Here is a 15061-nt window from a genome sequence, read left to right as displayed (position 1 = left end):
TAGTACTGCCGATGATTTCAAGATACGTAGTAGGGCTATGATGATGAAAGTCCGCGCTCCTAGTTGCAAAGCGGTAGGGTAGGCAGGGGGAATGCGCATATAGGAACTCACAAGAGTCGGCCGTACTTCCAAAGATAATACCTTCAGCGGTATAGTGTTAATCTCTTGGAGATTGATCAAATGAATCAACTTTTTATATGGCATCAAGAAATATGCCTTTCGGTCTTCTTGGTAACATAATTCCATCCTTCCGGCCACTCTCAACTTTACAACTTCCAAGCCGCGCCATGAAGTCACCTTGTGGAGCAATCCTTCCTCATTCCTGATCACATCATTCATCAGATAACGAGGAACAAGGGGAACATCCGAGCTCTATTAGAGCCTTATCAACGAATTCCTGCTTTGTTATTTTTCCGCTGTCCACGAGCTCTTTGGTCTCCTCCATCTTCTCCAAGGCTTCATCATACTTATCCAACTCGCTCACCTTCCTTTCCGCGAATGCCTCAAGTTCTTCTGCGATCTCGAACGCCTTCTCACGCCTCGCCCACTCGGCAGGCCCAATATGTCTGCGCAGTTGCGTAAAAGGAAAATTGTGTTGATCATTGAATCCAGATGACAGGAGCATGTGCAGCCACATGGCTCCGGAGGCCTGTGACCACTTGACGAGACTGGAGAGCTCTCTCTCTTGATATTCTGGCATTTTTGCCTCTTCCTCCTCCAGAATGCGTATGAAAATATCTAGATATTTGAAGTACCGGGTACCAATCTCGGGCGGCTCGTCGCCCTCGCAATCCCACTCGGGGTTGACGGGCCTGTCTTGAAGAAGCCACCACGGCGCCGAGCCAAACAGCTGGGCGGGTCCGATGTAAGACCACTCTAGGTCCACTACTCCAACAACGGTGAGGTCTTGCCTACCACGGACAATCAGGTTCGCCAGGCCAAGGTCGTCGCAAATCAGCTTAAACTTGCGACTGTCGTACTTCGCGTGGACCAAGTCAGGTATCAGGGATTTGAGGGCGTTGAACGCCACATGTTTGTTCTTAGCATCATATGGACCAACAACTGAGTTCGGCTGCTGAGCAAGTTGCATCCAGTCCTGGTGGGCGAGATATTGAAAAAATTCGGTGGTTGTCGCAAACCCCTGCTCCCGGTCACCTAGACATCGTTTACTTGGTTAACCCACTAGAGTGCTTAGGAAGGGAGAAAGAAAAAGGCACTCCACACGGCATACCGAAAGTATCAACTCCTCCATTTTGTAAGATGCAGTGTGCCTTGAAAGTTAGGGGTCGTGGCGGTGGGCTCTCGGCTTCAGCCTGTGGTGATACCAGGCTGCCAATCCGGTCAAAATCAAGTTTGAATAGCTGAAGCAAAAAGTTCGCCAGCTGTCTGTAAATAACTTCTATATCACTGTCGCTGATATCCTCTCTTATCACTCGGCTGGGGCTTTCGGCATTGGGGTCCCGGAGTAGATCATTAAGGCTCACACCATCAATGAAGTCCATTATGATAAACGGGCCCAAACCCAGTGGGTTGCTGGCAGCGGAGCCCCACGCCCAGACTCGCGGGACGGGGATCGTAGTCTGGTCGCGAATGAGATCTAGAGCTGTGACCTCCACGGCAACTTTCTCGTCGGCATAGTCGTCACAGACCATCCCAACGCGAGGGAAACGAACCATCCAGGCAGTGCAGTCAGGGAACACCATCTTCACGCCGGCATTAAATGCACCGTGGTGAAAGGTACCTTCAAGTTGACAGGGAAGTTTCTCGGAATGGAAAGTTGACACCCACTGGCAGAGACGGCCTGTTCGGTGGGACTCGTTCACCTTGTCAACCCAAAGTTGACCTTGCATCTCGTGAACAATATCCACAAGCTCGTTAGTGTCCATAGCGCAGGGAAGACATCAAGTGATAGTAGGGCGACCACTTGGGGGATGCAAATGGCGAGGGAACGAGCTGGTGGAGTTGTGGAGAGGGGGATGGACAAAGGAGGGAGTCTGGCCTGTTTGATGGGAGGGCAGCTCGAGATTTACATGCCTTAGGTGTCATTTTCTCAGTGCATCCACGATCTCTTAGAGGGCTACGATTTTACACTATGCCAAAATGAACTCCAACATTCGCTTCCTTCACTCCTAAATTTGCGGGTGTCTTGAAGAAAAAAAGGTTAACAAAACAATCCATTCCCCATTATTTCCCTTTCTTAAGAAATCAATGGATATGCTATGCTAGAGATCCAGGATATCTGTGCCAATTCACTCCCTTCTTCCTAAGGCAAGCCTCCCCCAAGCTAGAAATGAACTGCATGAAGCCAACATTGTTCAACTTGAGACACCGTCTTTCTGTTTCTGATGACCGTCAGTACACAGCATGTCTGGTGACTTCAACCTTTGAAGGGTTAGGGGTTGAACGAACAGCAGCATTTGACTTCTCTTCGCTAGCAGCTTTCTCTCCAGCCTCACTCTTCGCTCGCGCCTCCTTGTTCTTGCGACGCTTAGCAATAGAGGAGTTGGCCGCAACAATCATCTGTGCGACAGCAGTGCTCCCAGCGCTAATGAGCGCGTTGTTGACTTCCCTTCTGGCGTTGGGATCGATATCCTGGGGCATCTTGGATAGATGCAGAGGGGTAAATTGTGAGTTTGCTGTCGTAGTACTACGCTGATGTTCAAAAGGAATAGCTGCAGCTTGGGGAGTGGATTACTTAGTGGTCACTCTTGGTTCGCATGATAGATGTCTGTTGGATTAACTAAACGGAGACCTTGGAAAATGGATGCGGGAGTGTCTAGATTGATGTTCGAGTGCTGTGAATAAAGCATTGGATATTCACCCTGCAGCCCAGAGTGAATCAATATAAGGTCCGAGTACTAATCTGGCAATACCCTATTGCAGAGACTGCCAGGAAAAACAAGGCTCTAGAAGCGCTCACGGGTTTTTACTCTGCTGGTGAATAGATATTGGCTAACCCTCAATATCAGGTCTTACAGTCTCAGGCATGATATACTAGACTTTTATCGAGTAGCTGCAGGGGTCCTTTCATGTCCTTGGTGGTCACCATGGCCTTGACTTTGGTGCTGTTCTTCGTGCATTCAATCTGTGGTGGATGGGCGTTTGAACCAGTCCGAAAGCAGACCCATGCATTGATCGCCCTGGCCCGACATGGTTGGAACGAGGGAGGGAGAAAGTGGCAGCCAGTGATGGATATTAAGATTTGAATATATGGAAGAAACTAGATGGTTTTATAAATACTAGGATTCAAGATAATTATTGAAAATCACTAATTATAGGATAATATATTGAAATAGAAATGCTCCTATAATAAGCATTAAGGATATTATATCAAAATGAATTATCAGACTAGTACTATTAGGTAGGCCGCAAGCCGATCCTGGAAACTGCTAAAGGGTTTGAATGGTATCTTTTTTCGATTTATGGTGGGCCATTTTATACAGCGCGTGGCAGTAGTGGGGTTGTCAAGCGTCTTTAAGATCTCGGAGGTAAACTGGGCCTCGTAAAGATAGAGAAATTCGCCATCTGAAGAGTTTGACACGAGAAGACGCGACTGGAATGAGGGTGTTAGATTTCAAGGGGGCATGATTGGCAATCGTGATCAATGGGACGTACCGTGTGAGTCGCGGGCTCTGACGAACTCCAGATGCGCTCCTGCAATTGCGCAATTGACAGCAAAATACAAACTAGATACGGATCTTCTGCCCAGTCAGGAGGGGTTATTTTAGACATCCGTTTCTGGAGAAGACGCTGGCCTGCGGCATTGTGACCCCCACTCGGATGCTGGCGAGGCTGTAGTTTCTTCTGGCGACTTCGATTGGCGTCCGTGTAGTCAAAGTATCCTACCAGCGGCTGTGAGATGCCGGAAGCAGACCGGCTGAGCTGTCCACGGAGACAGAATAAGATGCAGTGTGGTCGGTGTACAGGTCTACGGTCTGTTTTTCTTTTCTTTTCTTTCTTTTTTTGGCTTCATTTGTAAGAATATGTATTCAAGCGCAAGTCCATATCATTGACCAGAGGGTTTGAAGCCCGAATCATAGTGTGCGCCTCATAGGGAAATGTGCTCGGCGGTCTCGGGGCAAAAGAGGGCCGAATAAGGGCCGACGATCGGAGGATCAGATAAGATCCTCGGCCGAGGAGCTTCCACGGAGGGTCCGATCCTTATAAACATCGCATCAGCCTGGCCCCTTTCTCTTGCTTTTTATTTTATTTTGTTTCTGAGGCTTGATCTCTCTTTTATCTATGATTAAAGTCCATCATGCTGGCCGAACTCCTCCTGGTCTGCAAAGCCCTCGGCCTCTCCTTCCGCCAGATCTACACCTACCTGTCGCAGGCCCTCTCGCCGCGTCTCCACCGTCTAACCTACCGATCCGTCGAACATCCCCGAAACGTCGTCGTCATCGGTGCCTCATTCGCCGGATACCATGCGGCCAGATGTCTCGCCAGCTCCTTACCGACCGGCTACCGCGTCGTGATTGTGGAGAAAAACACCCATCTCCAGGTGACCTGGGTGTTGCCGAGATTCAGCGTCGTCGGGGGGCATGAGCACAAGGCGTTCATACCCTACGGACCGTATCTGTCCGCTGTGCCGAAGGGGTCGTATGAGTGGGTACGGGACACGGCGGAGCAGATCAGTGTGGATGAAGATGGAGGGGGGAATGTGCAGTTGGGGTCTGGGACGACGATCGACTTCGAGTATTTGGTTATGGCGACTGGGGCGTCGGGGAGCTTGCCGTCGCGAGTGGGAGTGACGACGAAGAAAGAGGGGATGGAGATGTTGAGTATAGAGCAGGATAAGCTGGTGGCTGCGACGGATGTGGTGGTGCTGGGCGGTGGACCAGCGGGGATCGAGTTGGCGGGAGATGCGAAGTCGAGGTATCCAGAGAAGAATGTCACGTTGGTGCATTCGCGGAAGGCTTTGTTGAATGATCACTTTGGGCCGACGCTGGCGAAAAGAGCGCTGGAGGAGTTGGAGAAGATCGGGGTGAGTGTTAAATTGGGGGAGAGGGTTAATGTGGACGGCGCCGTGGAGACCGGGACAGTGCAGTTACATTCTGGGGAGACGATTCCATGCAGTTATCTGGTATGTATTAAATTTGCGGGCGCAATCGGTGTCAAAAGTGCTAAGTTTGACAGGCAAAATGCATCGGTCAACGGCCGAATTCTGCTCTTATCCAGGCATTATCCCCCAAGTCGGTCTCTTCCTCAGGACACATCCGCGTTCGTCCTACATTGCAACTCGCCGACTCGACATTCGACCGAATCTACGCAGCAGGCGATGTGATTGAGCTGAACTGCATCAGAAATGCACGCTCGGCGTTTGAGCAGGCAAGATTTGTCGCGAACAACATCGTCTGTTCCATTCGGTCCAAGAAGCAGGCCGAGTACCGTTATGGGTGGTGGGAGGGCGCAACCAAGCTGACGCTAGGCCTGGTACGTACCTGTCAGATATGCGCTTGCAACGCTAACAGATTGCAGACGAAGGCAGTGGCTTACATGAGTGACGGAACAACCGAGATCAGTATGTCTATGAAGAGCAAAGAAGACATTGACAGCACCATGATTTGGAGGTTCTTCGGGGCCAAGGCATTCGTTGATGAGACAAATGGCGAGCTTGATTAACTTGCAAATATTGGAGTAGGCGATAAATAGGTGAAGATATTCGGCATTTTCCTGTACATATTCTAAAGTCTAACATTGCTGCGATGAGTCCAATGTAGGGGTATGTTGTGTCAGTTCTACATTCATCTTCAAGAGTTACCTTCCAAAAAAAGAAAGAGAAAAAAAAAAGAAAAAAGCCGCGATTGCGCATTCCCCAGATCATACACGACTAGAATTTGTCAAAGGCGCTCTGTGAAACATCACACCAGTGGCTTAGAAGATGTATGTGGCAGCAACCACTCGAACTAAGCACGAAAATCAACAAAAGTCCATTACCAGCATTCTTCCTATCGTTAGACTCTCTCGGCGCAGCATCTCGACCAGCCAGAGTCAACAACCAAGCTGACCATCCTGCACGCCCACCAATCGACCCAGTCAGATTGGAAACCGACCCAAGGATCGCGAGGGCAGCGCAGAAATCCAGCCCTCGAGATTCCCAGCCGCTTAGGCAAATGACCGCAAAGTGACATGTCATGACCCATGGGTGACACAATGCCCGCATCGGATCGCTCTTTCTGCATTCCATCCCTTGCATGATGCCTCTTGCCCCAAACACAACTCTTACGGGGTAGAAAAAGATCCCGCGACGCGTCTTATTTATCCCCGTCTGCCTCTAGCCTAATAGTCCCCTTACTGCGTGCATGGCAGCGTCATCATGGCCTTTCTCCAGCGGTTGCTTGGGTTGAAGAACCAGTTCGAGGTCGATGGGAAGGTAGGTAACCGGTTCCTGCGCTCTTGCGACTTATTTGCGCTGACGCTCGCTCGTGCTAGCTTGTGCTTGTTGCTGGGGGGTCGCGAGGGCTGGGGAAAGCGCTAGCCCTAGAGCTGGCTGCGAAAGGTCGGTTGAGTCGGTTTCAATATTGGCTGTCGCAATGAATGCTGAGTCCAGCGATAGGTGCCAATCTCTTGCTACTTGCGCGCAACGAGACGGCCCTGCGACACACGCAGGGTGAAGTCCAGCGAGCGTGCACCAACTCGAAGCAGATCGTCGATGCGATTCCAGTCGACCTAACCAACCCTGACGAGGTACTTGCATCCATTTCATCGACATCGCGCCTGGCTAATCGGTACAGATCCACGCTGCCCTCAACCACTACCACACCCCCGATATCCTCATCTGCACCGCCGGCGGAACGCCCACGCAAGTCGGCTTTCTCGCCGACATCTCGCCGCAGGCTATCACGTCGTGCGTCGACCTGAATTACTACACCACCATCTTTGTCGTGCAATACTGTCTGAAACTATGGCTCGCTGCCGCTCCGACCTCCTCGCCGCGCCACGTCCTCCTCACGTCGTCACTGGCTGCCTTCGTTGGCATCCCGGGCTTCATCGCGTACACGCCCACCAAAGTCGCGATTCGCGCGCTGGCAGATACCCTTCGTCAAGAGTTTCTTCTCTACGGCGAGAATACCTTCAAAGTACACGTTAGCTTTCCGGGCCCTTTCATAACCGAAGCTTTTCTAGAGGAACAGGATAATAAATCTCGTCTGACCAAGATGCTCGAGGGGACGGAGTTGTCTCGCCCAGAGCTAGAGCAGAAGATCCCGTCGGCGAGAGTTGTCGCGAAGAGGATTATCGCCGGCGTCGAGAAAGGAAAGACGTATGTGCCTGTGGACTGGCAGGGGGAGCTTCTATTGAATAATATGCGCGGTCCGAGTCCGCGGTTCTGGACACTGTGGGACTTCTTCCTGGGTATGGTGGCGGCTTGTGCGTGGTGGTTTTTCCGTACGTCGTGGGATCGACAGACGAGAAGGTTTGGGGTGGCTCATGGGCGAGAGAATGGAGTGTGATGTTTTGATATCCTGTTTATGATTGTAGGGTTATGCGGAAGGCATCGTGTTGTTGCGAAGCCATTCATTGGATTTCGAGATTTGTATCAATGCATGAGGATCGCTAGGCTTTTACTACATGAATCTGGTCAGCCTGCTCCTGTAGGTCCAGGTTGACGGTTCCATAAGATCATGGAGCTATACTGCCTAAAAACAATCCTTCATCAAACTCGACAACTCCCCTCCATAATCAACCATATACCCGTTCCCCATGCGACCTCCATTTTGCCATCCCAGATCCGGCATCCCCTGGGGCCCAACACCCATAATTTGATCCTCCAAGTTTCCAACCGCCTCGAACCACTCCATCAACTCACGCGTCATCTGCGCCCCGTCCAGCGGCGAGTGACTATGAGCACTGGTCGATATCGGTGCGTCCCATGAATCCATCGCCGTGCCCTCACTCCCTCCACCGTGATATAAGCCCGCACCAGTTTGAGCATCTTCCTGCAGTGCATGCTGATGTGAATGCTGGTGCTTCTGGACATGCAACCCCAACTGCGGCCCCAACTTCCTCAAACTCCGAATCGACCGCCACAGTCTCCGCGAGATATACGACCGCGTAGAAAACCCCTTGACCAGCTGCAGCGCCATGTAGAATTCCTCCTTACAGGTACCGCTGAACTGCGCGGGCGTTTGCGCCACGGCGAGAAATAGTACCGCGAGCGCGGATACTAGAAACCAGTTAAAGGCGACCTGCTGCAGTCGGTAGATATCTGATGTTTCGTTCAGCTGTGCGATGAATCGGATTGTTTCTTTCGCGATGTCGACGACTGTTTGCGATTCTGATGGATATCGCATTATTTGCGCCGCGGAGTGTAGGACGGGTCGATGGATGAGCATGCGTAGCTGGTTGGCGCGGAGATACAGCAGGGAGCGGAGACGGAGGAGGCTCCGGGGTTCGTCCTGACGGGACTGATTGAGGGGGTGGTGGTCGAGACGGAGGGATTCGGGAATCGCGCCAGACCACTGCAGGACCTGCCAGTTGAGGTAGTTCATCTCGTCTTTCTTGATCTCGTTGGTGTTGTTGAATGCCGAGATGAATTTCCACACTTTCCCTGCGATCCGGCTGTATCGGATCATGACGCGCAGGTAGGGTGTCTTTTCTTCGGGCTCCGGGAGCCAGGGGTCGATGTCTGTGTCTTCGAGGGAGAAGGGCATTCCGGTTCCGAAGCTCCAGCGCATGTCGAGGATGTAGATGGACCAGAAGAGTCGGAGGACGCGGTCCTGGCCGGTGGCGACGATGCTTGGTTGGGTGAGGGTTTCGCGGCGGTGGAGGCCTTTTTCGAGGGACATGCGCTCGACGATGCCGATTGTTCGCCAGGCGAGTGTTTCTTCGTCCATTTGGAAGTAGAAGATTGCCTTTATTCGAAGTTAGTGGTGAAATCGGATCTAAAGTAGGGGTTGGGGACTCACCACCAAGGTCAAGAAAATAATACTTTTGATCTCCGGGGCTCCCCAGACACAATTATCGGCGACTTCACGCACGCTCTCGAATAAACGCAATGCTAGGTCGCTGCTGCCACTCGCCTCGGCCGTCAAGGCACACGCAAAGACCAACCGCAGGATATGCACATCATCGCTGTCCAGCTCTCCGGTCATCCTTGGCCCGCCGGCATTCGAAACATAAAGCACCTCGACCTGATGCAAAAGGTCGGAGAGATCTAAAACCGGATACATGATGCCCATCTCCTCCTCGTACACGCGACACAGCCGCAACGCCTCAGTCTTCTCAATCATCCAAAGCGGATCACCGCCCGGCCGACAGAGACTCTTGTTCGGAGACGACGGGGACGATGGCAGGGGCGATGGTTCCTGGGTAACGTACCCGTCTGCATCGCCATCGCCATAACCATCTGCGTCGCCTGCTTCACGCTCAACGATCCCCCGGCTCTGGAGACTCGACTTTGCCAGGTCGAAGCTAAACGCCGAGGTCGTGGGACCTTGAAAAGTCTCCCTGCCGACTGTCGATAGCCGTCGGAAAGGCCGCTGCGGACACACGACCGATTGGTTTGTTTCAGTCGACCGCGTAGGCGTTACGCCCGAGCCTTGTCCCCCGGCGAGAAGATGCACGGCGGACGAGAGCGTGCTGATCTGCTCTTGCATGGCTTGCATTTGACCGAGGAGTCGGTCGAGACCTCTGTGGACATATCAGCATCCCGTCACTGTAAATCATCAACAGGAAAACATACTGCTCACTCCCACCAGTATCATCCTTCCCTTTCTCGCCTCCCTCCACATAGACACATTCCACCCGTTGCCTTCCACATCTCCGGCACGGCGTCTCGCCGTTACATTTAATCTTCCGTCGCTTGCACTCATTACTGTCCTCGATTCCCCAAGCACGGGGTCAAATTAGCCACCACTCTCATCCAACATTAACCGAACACAGGCGCAATAAACTACCGGCCCGGACGCCACACCCGCCTGAGAAGAAACGCATGCTCCGGGTCCACGAACCACGACAAAATTCAACATAGAGAAGCACATACCATGCCTTAGAGATATACTTCCGTCGGCGTTTCCGCGGACGGAGCGTGTCGGGCTGTTCCTCGGTGTCTGCGACGGGGATGGTTTCGTTCTCGGTGTATTGGGCCTTATGCGGAGCAGGGTCTTGCGAGGATGGCGGGGATGAAAGGGGTGGGTTTTCCGGGGGTTCGAGCTGGGACATTCTGGTTCGATTGGATAGTAATAGAAGAGATGTTAATGGGCAGAAGACGTGGAGGAGTGACAGCGGCAGGGCGGGGATTTTATTCCGGAGATGCGGAATGCGGTGCGGGGGTTTCCGCGGTCGTGTTTGCCTCAGGTTGCCACTGGTTAGGGTTGGCGCTATACGGATGGAGAGGTGATTAAAAGCATTTCGACTACGTAGGTGGAACTTTGTCTTAGCGATAAGCTCAAAGTGAATACCATTGCATTTGAAAATTATCTCATTGATTTGCTATGAACAGTGGGTTCTCATGGACCAAGACGGGCAGAAGAATGCTTTGCTTGAAATAAAATTGGTCGCTACTTTATACACAATCTACTTACATAACAAACTTCTAGAAACACAAACCAGAACTAAAGATCCTTCGTCCGCTCATCACTCTCTGCGATCCACTGCTTCAAGCTGTCCGGATCCCTCGCCGTAAAAGACACCTTGAATGGCTTCGGCTCGGTTGTCAACGCCGTCGGGATGGCATTGCACTCGATGGCGTCCAGGATCGGCTGATCGGCTCGGTCCTTGGGCGGACTCATCTTGAACGCGGTGATGAGGCGGATGTACGCCGTGTAGAGCTCACGGTTGGCCAGGTGGGAGCCGGCACACATGCGAGAGCCGGCGCCGTAGCCGTAGTGCGGCGTTCCTGCGCCCTCGGTCTGCTCGAGGTAGCGCTCGGGGATGAACTTGTGTGGCATTTTGAAGTGGTCCTCGTCGTAGTCGGCGGCCCAGGCGTTCTGTCTTTCGTTAGTGTATAATCTTAAGGTTGAGTAGAGAAGGGTGAATGTACCATGAAGAACGTGGTCCCGGCAGGGATCTTCGCCCCGTTGTATACAATCTCCTTGGTGCTCTCGCGCGGCAGACAGACCGGAATGACGGTCCAGAATCGCAGCGTCTCTTTGACCAGCGCAGTCACGTACGGGACCTTCTCTTCCACGAGGCATTTCTCCCACGCGTCGCCGTCGGGATAGACTTGCATTATCTCGTCGTAGGCTTTCTGCTGGATCTCCTGGCCTTCTTCCGAGGCCAGGTAGGCGATGCCCATGATCAGGTTGCCGGGGACGGTGTCCAGGCCGGCGGAGACCATGGTCAGACAGATGGATTTCACCTCGGCTTATGACCAGTTAGCTTTTGTCTATCGATGAATGGAACGAGTAACTCACCATCGTTCAGCTTCGCCTCCGGGTCCTTGAGAATATTCCCGGTAATGCACGGCTTATCCGTTCCTTTCTCGATGCGATCCTTCAAAATCCCCAACAAATACGTCAAGTACTTATCCCTGCGCGCGCGGAACTCCTGCGCCTCACGATTCATCTTCGGCAGGATCCGCAGCAACGGGATATAATCCTGCCAGTTATTACTGGTACTGCGGAAATTCGAGACACCGCGCTCGACGTCCACAATTTCCCTCAGCAGCTGATCGTCCACGTTGCCCTCGATGCGGAACCCATAGTTCAGCGTCAGACTCGTGTTCAGCGCAAACCGCTGGAAATACGCCGTCGGGTTCACGTCGACCGTGCCGCCCTTGCTGTCCTTGAATAGCTCCCTGATGCTGGACGTCGCTTCCAGGTCGATGATCGGCATGTAGGATTGCACGGCGGGCCGGTTCAGCGCTGTGGCGGCGGCCTTGCGGCGTCGCTTGCACGACTCGTCCCAGGGGGAGGTGCCGATGGTGAAGCCCTGCGAGGTCGAGACGACGCTGTGGAAGGTGTGGAAGGTCGGGCGCGACACGAGGGCCGATTGGTCTTTGATCCAGAGCTGGCGGACGGAGTCGAAGCTGTTGGCGAAGATGACGCGCTGTTGACGTTAGCAATTATTTTATAACCAAGTGGACAAATAGAACACAAATGGGTAACGAAATCAACATAAACAGTCAGACATACCCGATTTCCCATGCGCACCTGGAACACCGGGCCAAATTTCTTCGCCCAAGCGCCCGCCACCGTCGCATGCTTATTGCCCAGTTGTAACAGATTGCCGAACATCGGCACGCCGGGGATTTCAGGAATCCCTTTGATTTTAGGAACATCGGTGCGATTGAGATAGCGAATGACAAAAAACACGACCGCAACAGTGGCGATCGCAAGAGTCTGTATCGTCATGATGGTCGCAGAGTCAAAAAGAAAAGTCGTCAAATGCTGTCTTCTCAAACGTCAAGACTCATACAAGAGTAGAGCATGTAATGTACAGATGAGAGAAGATGTGAACAACGCACGGCCTCCCACCTTTTATATCTCCCCGGTCGCGGGCCAACCTCCTCGCGTCCCCGGCAAAGTCAACCAAATGGACGAGATCTCATTCGGCCAGCAGGTCCGCGGCTGAATTGCGCGCTCATTCCACGGTAGATTTCCGACCACTGCACGGGAGCATTCCAACGCCGTCAAGACCAGAATAGACGGAGTGATCGACGCCGGTGGGGAAGCGCATCTCCGCACAAAGAGCGCGCACGCCCAGTCAGCGCGAAGGTAATACGCCATGATGTCCACGATCATCGTCTTTATTGGCTCAGTTTCCCTCGGTGTGAGTGACGTGTGGGGATGTCGAGGTGCGGCATTTCGGAATGCTTGTTCCGCGTTCGCGGTTGAACGCGGAGGGCGGAACGGCGCGGGTTTAGGGGCTGCTGCTTGTTTCATATGGGTCTGTTGACGACTCCTACTGTGTAAGGCGGTGTTCCTGCTAAGTCTTAGGTGTTCAAGAGTATTGTCATTAAACATAAACATTTGATTATATACAGGATAGGATCATTGTAGGGCATCGTTATAGCGGTCGGATACATCCTTCCAATCAATCATGATAAACAGGACCAGTCTCACCAGCCTACGCTGCGTAAGGCTTCTCCGACTCACTGATATGACTGACCCGTCGACCGGCGTGCAGCTGTCGGTCGGCCTCCAGCGTCTGCGCGAACTTGCTGCTCTTACGGATCTGAGGGCCCTTCCAGTAGAAGATGTAGATGGGGATCGTGACGAAAATGGCCAGACAGCCGAGGATGGTACTGGCCCACTGCAGGTGGAATCTGCCGCCGATGTTGCTGTACATGGGAGTTGCGTACATCGCCGACAGTCCCGCCAGGAAGTCTCGCGCAAACCCGTTGCCGCCGGTAGCAGAGGCCGAGTACGGTCCGTAGGCGGCTACCATGTAGTCGATCGTTGCCATGTAGATGCCGTAGTTGGCGATGGCGATCAGGAAGATAAACACCAGAGGGACGATCCAGTGCATGTAGTCCGGTCCCATGGAGGTCCAGGCGAACCCAAACAGGCCGATCGTTTCCAGTGGAGCAATGAAGAGCAACAGAAGTAGACGTCGCTCGGGGAATCGAGAAGCGTTGCCGTGCTTGTGTCGGACCTGCCGTTGACGCCAGATGTCGGGAAGGAAAATACCATAGGCGACGACGTATCCGACGATGATCGCGCCGAAGCAGAATCCGATCTGGAGGGGGGTGAAGCCGTACTGCTTGAAGACCAGGTTGAACGATTCGATGCAGGTGAAGATGAGGGCATCGGAGAAACCAGACAGCAAAGAGAGGAAGAGAACGATGGGCTCCCGCAGGAACATTTCGAAGGGTCGGCGCCACACATGCAAAACTTCCTTCGCGTCCAGTCGAGGCTGCTTTAATTCATTGGGACCGTACACGTTGGTGTCTTCGCCAGACTTGCGACGGCGTTTCGCCTCGCGATCGATAAGGATGCTGGAGCGAGTTTCGCAGACGAGGAAGAAATGCGCCAACTGAGTCACGCCGCCAAAGATGAGCTGGATCCAGAAGTTCCAGCGCCAATCCAGCCATTGCTGGATCATACCGCCAAAGAAGGGGCCGATGGTGGTTCCGCCGACGGAAGACAAGACCACATAGGCGACGGCAAACCCTTGGTCATCGGGCTCCCACATATCAGCCGTCATACCGAGAGTGACCGAACCGCCGGCCGAGCTCAAGCCGCCGAGGAAGCGGCCGACAACGATGGTCCCGAAGTTGGGAGCCAAGGCACAAGGGATTTGCCAGATGTTGACTAGGAACAAACTGGCCTGCATGATCGGCCATCGCCCAAACTCCTCACTCCACGGGGCCCATAGCTCGCATCCAAAGGCATAGGCGACCAAGAATATCATCTGTCCCACCCTCGCGGCCTGTTCACTAACTGAGAAGTGTTCGGATAACGGAGTGACAGCGTTCGGGTAGACACTGCTGTTGAAGTTCATGGACATCTGCACGGTGAAAATCACCGTGAGAATAGACCATTTCTTGTACCAGGGAAAGCTAAATCCCAGCTTGTCGTAGCAATCATCCTCGGTAAGCTCTCGCTTCCCGTCTCCGCGAAACTTCCCATGCTGTTCGCTATCGTCATCGGACTGACCGGCATGTTCGGCGTGGGTGTCGGCTGGCATGCGAGAAGGACTGGTGTCGAGACCATTCTGTTTCTTCTTCTCCAACTCCAGGTCGGATGGTTTGTTGGACATATCGTCGGCGCCCATGTCAGGCGGAGGAGGCTGTTAAGGTTCTTTATAGAGTAGGAGATAAGGAAGATCAATTCTACCCACGCGGGTGGCGAAGGGGAAGAAGATCGACGGTGTCAAAGTGTTCAAGGAAGGAAACACCACGGAAGGGGCGAGGAAGAAAGGTTGGATTATGGAGAAAAGATTGGAGAAATGTCCAGGAACAAAAGCAGTCACCCTTATATACCACCTGTTCCGGCATCAGGAGTCATGTCCCCCATCCGATGCAGGGTATGCATTAGGAAGCCCACGGTTGCACGACGTCATGGCTCAATTCTCCGGCCAGTCTCACAGGCTCTCATCCCCCGGCCGAATCCCCACACCCTCATTAGATCTGACTCTGAACCGGTTGTCCTCCACACTTTCAATCCATGTATCTGTC

At 53.0% G+C, this 15061-nt stretch overlaps 7 protein-coding genes across 7 annotated transcripts; 2 read left to right on the top strand and 5 right to left on the bottom strand.

The window, feature by feature from the left end:
* Positions 1-331: 331 nt before the first annotated feature.
* Positions 332-1886, bottom strand: P170DRAFT_348528 (phosphotransferase family protein; the record flags this gene model as incomplete). Its single annotated transcript, XM_024843683.1, has 2 exons — positions 332-1155; positions 1232-1886. The coding sequence occupies 2 exons, from the start codon at positions 1884-1886 to the stop codon at positions 332-334; spliced, it is 1479 nt and encodes a 492-aa protein (XP_024707497.1).
* A 429-nt stretch (positions 1887-2315) lies between these two features.
* Positions 2316-2601, bottom strand: P170DRAFT_472100 (uncharacterized protein; the record flags this gene model as incomplete). The annotated part of the gene is made up of 2 exons (XM_024852908.1): positions 2316-2342; positions 2410-2601. 2 exons carry the CDS (start codon positions 2599-2601, stop codon positions 2316-2318), a joined length of 219 nt encoding a protein of 72 aa, XP_024707496.1.
* A 1386-nt stretch (positions 2602-3987) lies between these two features.
* Positions 3988-5720, top strand: P170DRAFT_377778 (NAD(P)/FAD-dependent oxidoreductase). The gene is made up of 3 exons (XM_024845418.1): positions 3988-5083; positions 5137-5433; positions 5479-5720. The coding sequence occupies exons 1-3, from the start codon at positions 4259-4261 to the stop codon at positions 5620-5622; spliced, it is 1266 nt and encodes a 421-aa protein (XP_024707495.1). The 5' UTR covers positions 3988-4258; the 3' UTR covers positions 5623-5720.
* A 596-nt stretch (positions 5721-6316) lies between these two features.
* On the top strand, positions 6317-7451 carry P170DRAFT_472098 (NAD(P)-binding protein; the record flags this gene model as incomplete). Its single annotated transcript, XM_024852907.1, has 4 exons — positions 6317-6373; positions 6433-6499; positions 6557-6687; positions 6735-7451. The coding sequence occupies 4 exons, from the start codon at positions 6317-6319 to the stop codon at positions 7449-7451; spliced, it is 972 nt and encodes a 323-aa protein (XP_024707494.1).
* Positions 7452-7564: 113 nt separating this feature from the next.
* P170DRAFT_402158 (putative C6 transcription factor) lies at positions 7565-10190 on the bottom strand. The gene is made up of 4 exons (XM_024846406.1): positions 9983-10190; positions 9683-9814; positions 8907-9630; positions 7565-8852 (listed from the first exon to the last, which is right to left on the bottom strand). The coding sequence occupies exons 1-4, from the start codon at positions 10159-10161 to the stop codon at positions 7638-7640; spliced, it is 2250 nt and encodes a 749-aa protein (XP_024707493.1). The 5' UTR covers positions 10162-10190; the 3' UTR covers positions 7565-7637.
* A 290-nt stretch (positions 10191-10480) lies between these two features.
* Positions 10481-12370, bottom strand: P170DRAFT_402154 (cytochrome P450). The gene is made up of 4 exons (XM_024846405.1): positions 12075-12370; positions 11355-11988; positions 10982-11304; positions 10481-10928 (listed from the first exon to the last, which is right to left on the bottom strand). The coding sequence occupies exons 1-4, from the start codon at positions 12291-12293 to the stop codon at positions 10554-10556; spliced, it is 1551 nt and encodes a 516-aa protein (XP_024707492.1). The 5' UTR covers positions 12294-12370; the 3' UTR covers positions 10481-10553.
* A 638-nt stretch (positions 12371-13008) lies between these two features.
* P170DRAFT_351005 (putative MFS multidrug transporter) lies at positions 13009-14643 on the bottom strand (the record flags this gene model as incomplete). The annotated part of the gene is made up of 1 exon (XM_024843829.1): positions 13009-14643. The coding sequence occupies one exon, from the start codon at positions 14641-14643 to the stop codon at positions 13009-13011; it is 1635 nt and encodes a 544-aa protein (XP_024707491.1).
* Between the last annotated feature and the right edge of the window lie 418 nt (positions 14644-15061).

This window comes from Aspergillus steynii (assembly GCF_002849105.1).
Source record: "Aspergillus steynii IBT 23096 chromosome Unknown P170scaffold_2, whole genome shotgun sequence".
Lineage (NCBI taxonomy): Eukaryota > Fungi > Ascomycota > Eurotiomycetes > Eurotiales > Aspergillaceae > Aspergillus > Aspergillus steynii.
This window is presented reverse-complemented; position numbering and strand designations above follow the sequence as displayed.

Excerpts from the sequence above, each read along its gene's own strand:
- P170DRAFT_377778 (XM_024845418.1), top strand. The coding sequence starts at position 4,259 with ATGCTGGCCGAACTCCTCCTGGTCTGCAAAGCCCTCGGCCTCTCCTTC. Across the intron at positions 5,084-5,136 it reads CGATTCCATGCAGTTATCTG|GCAAAATGCATCGGTCAACG; the intron begins GTATGTATTAAA and ends TAAGTTTGACAG. Across the intron at positions 5,434-5,478 it reads CCAAGCTGACGCTAGGCCTG|ACGAAGGCAGTGGCTTACAT; the intron begins GTACGTACCTGT and ends AACAGATTGCAG.
- P170DRAFT_402154 (XM_024846405.1), bottom strand. The coding sequence starts at position 12,293 with ATGACGATACAGACTCTTGCGATCGCCACTGTTGCGGTCGTGTTTTTT. Across the intron at positions 11,989-12,074 it reads AGGTGCGCATGGGAAATCGG|CGCGTCATCTTCGCCAACAG; the intron begins GTATGTCTGACT and ends TAACGTCAACAG. Across the intron at positions 10,929-10,981 it reads CCGGGACCACGTTCTTCATG|AACGCCTGGGCCGCCGACTA; the intron begins GTACATTCACCC and ends AACGAAAGACAG.
- P170DRAFT_402158 (XM_024846406.1), bottom strand. The coding sequence starts at position 10,161 with ATGTCCCAGCTCGAACCCCCGGAAAACCCACCCCTTTCATCCCCGCCA. Across the intron at positions 9,815-9,982 it reads AAGTATATCTCTAAGGCATG|TAATGAGTGCAAGCGACGGA; the intron begins GTATGTGCTTCT and ends AATCGAGGACAG. Across the intron at positions 9,631-9,682 it reads GATACTGGTGGGAGTGAGCA|AGGTCTCGACCGACTCCTCG; the intron begins GTATGTTTTCCT and ends ATATGTCCACAG.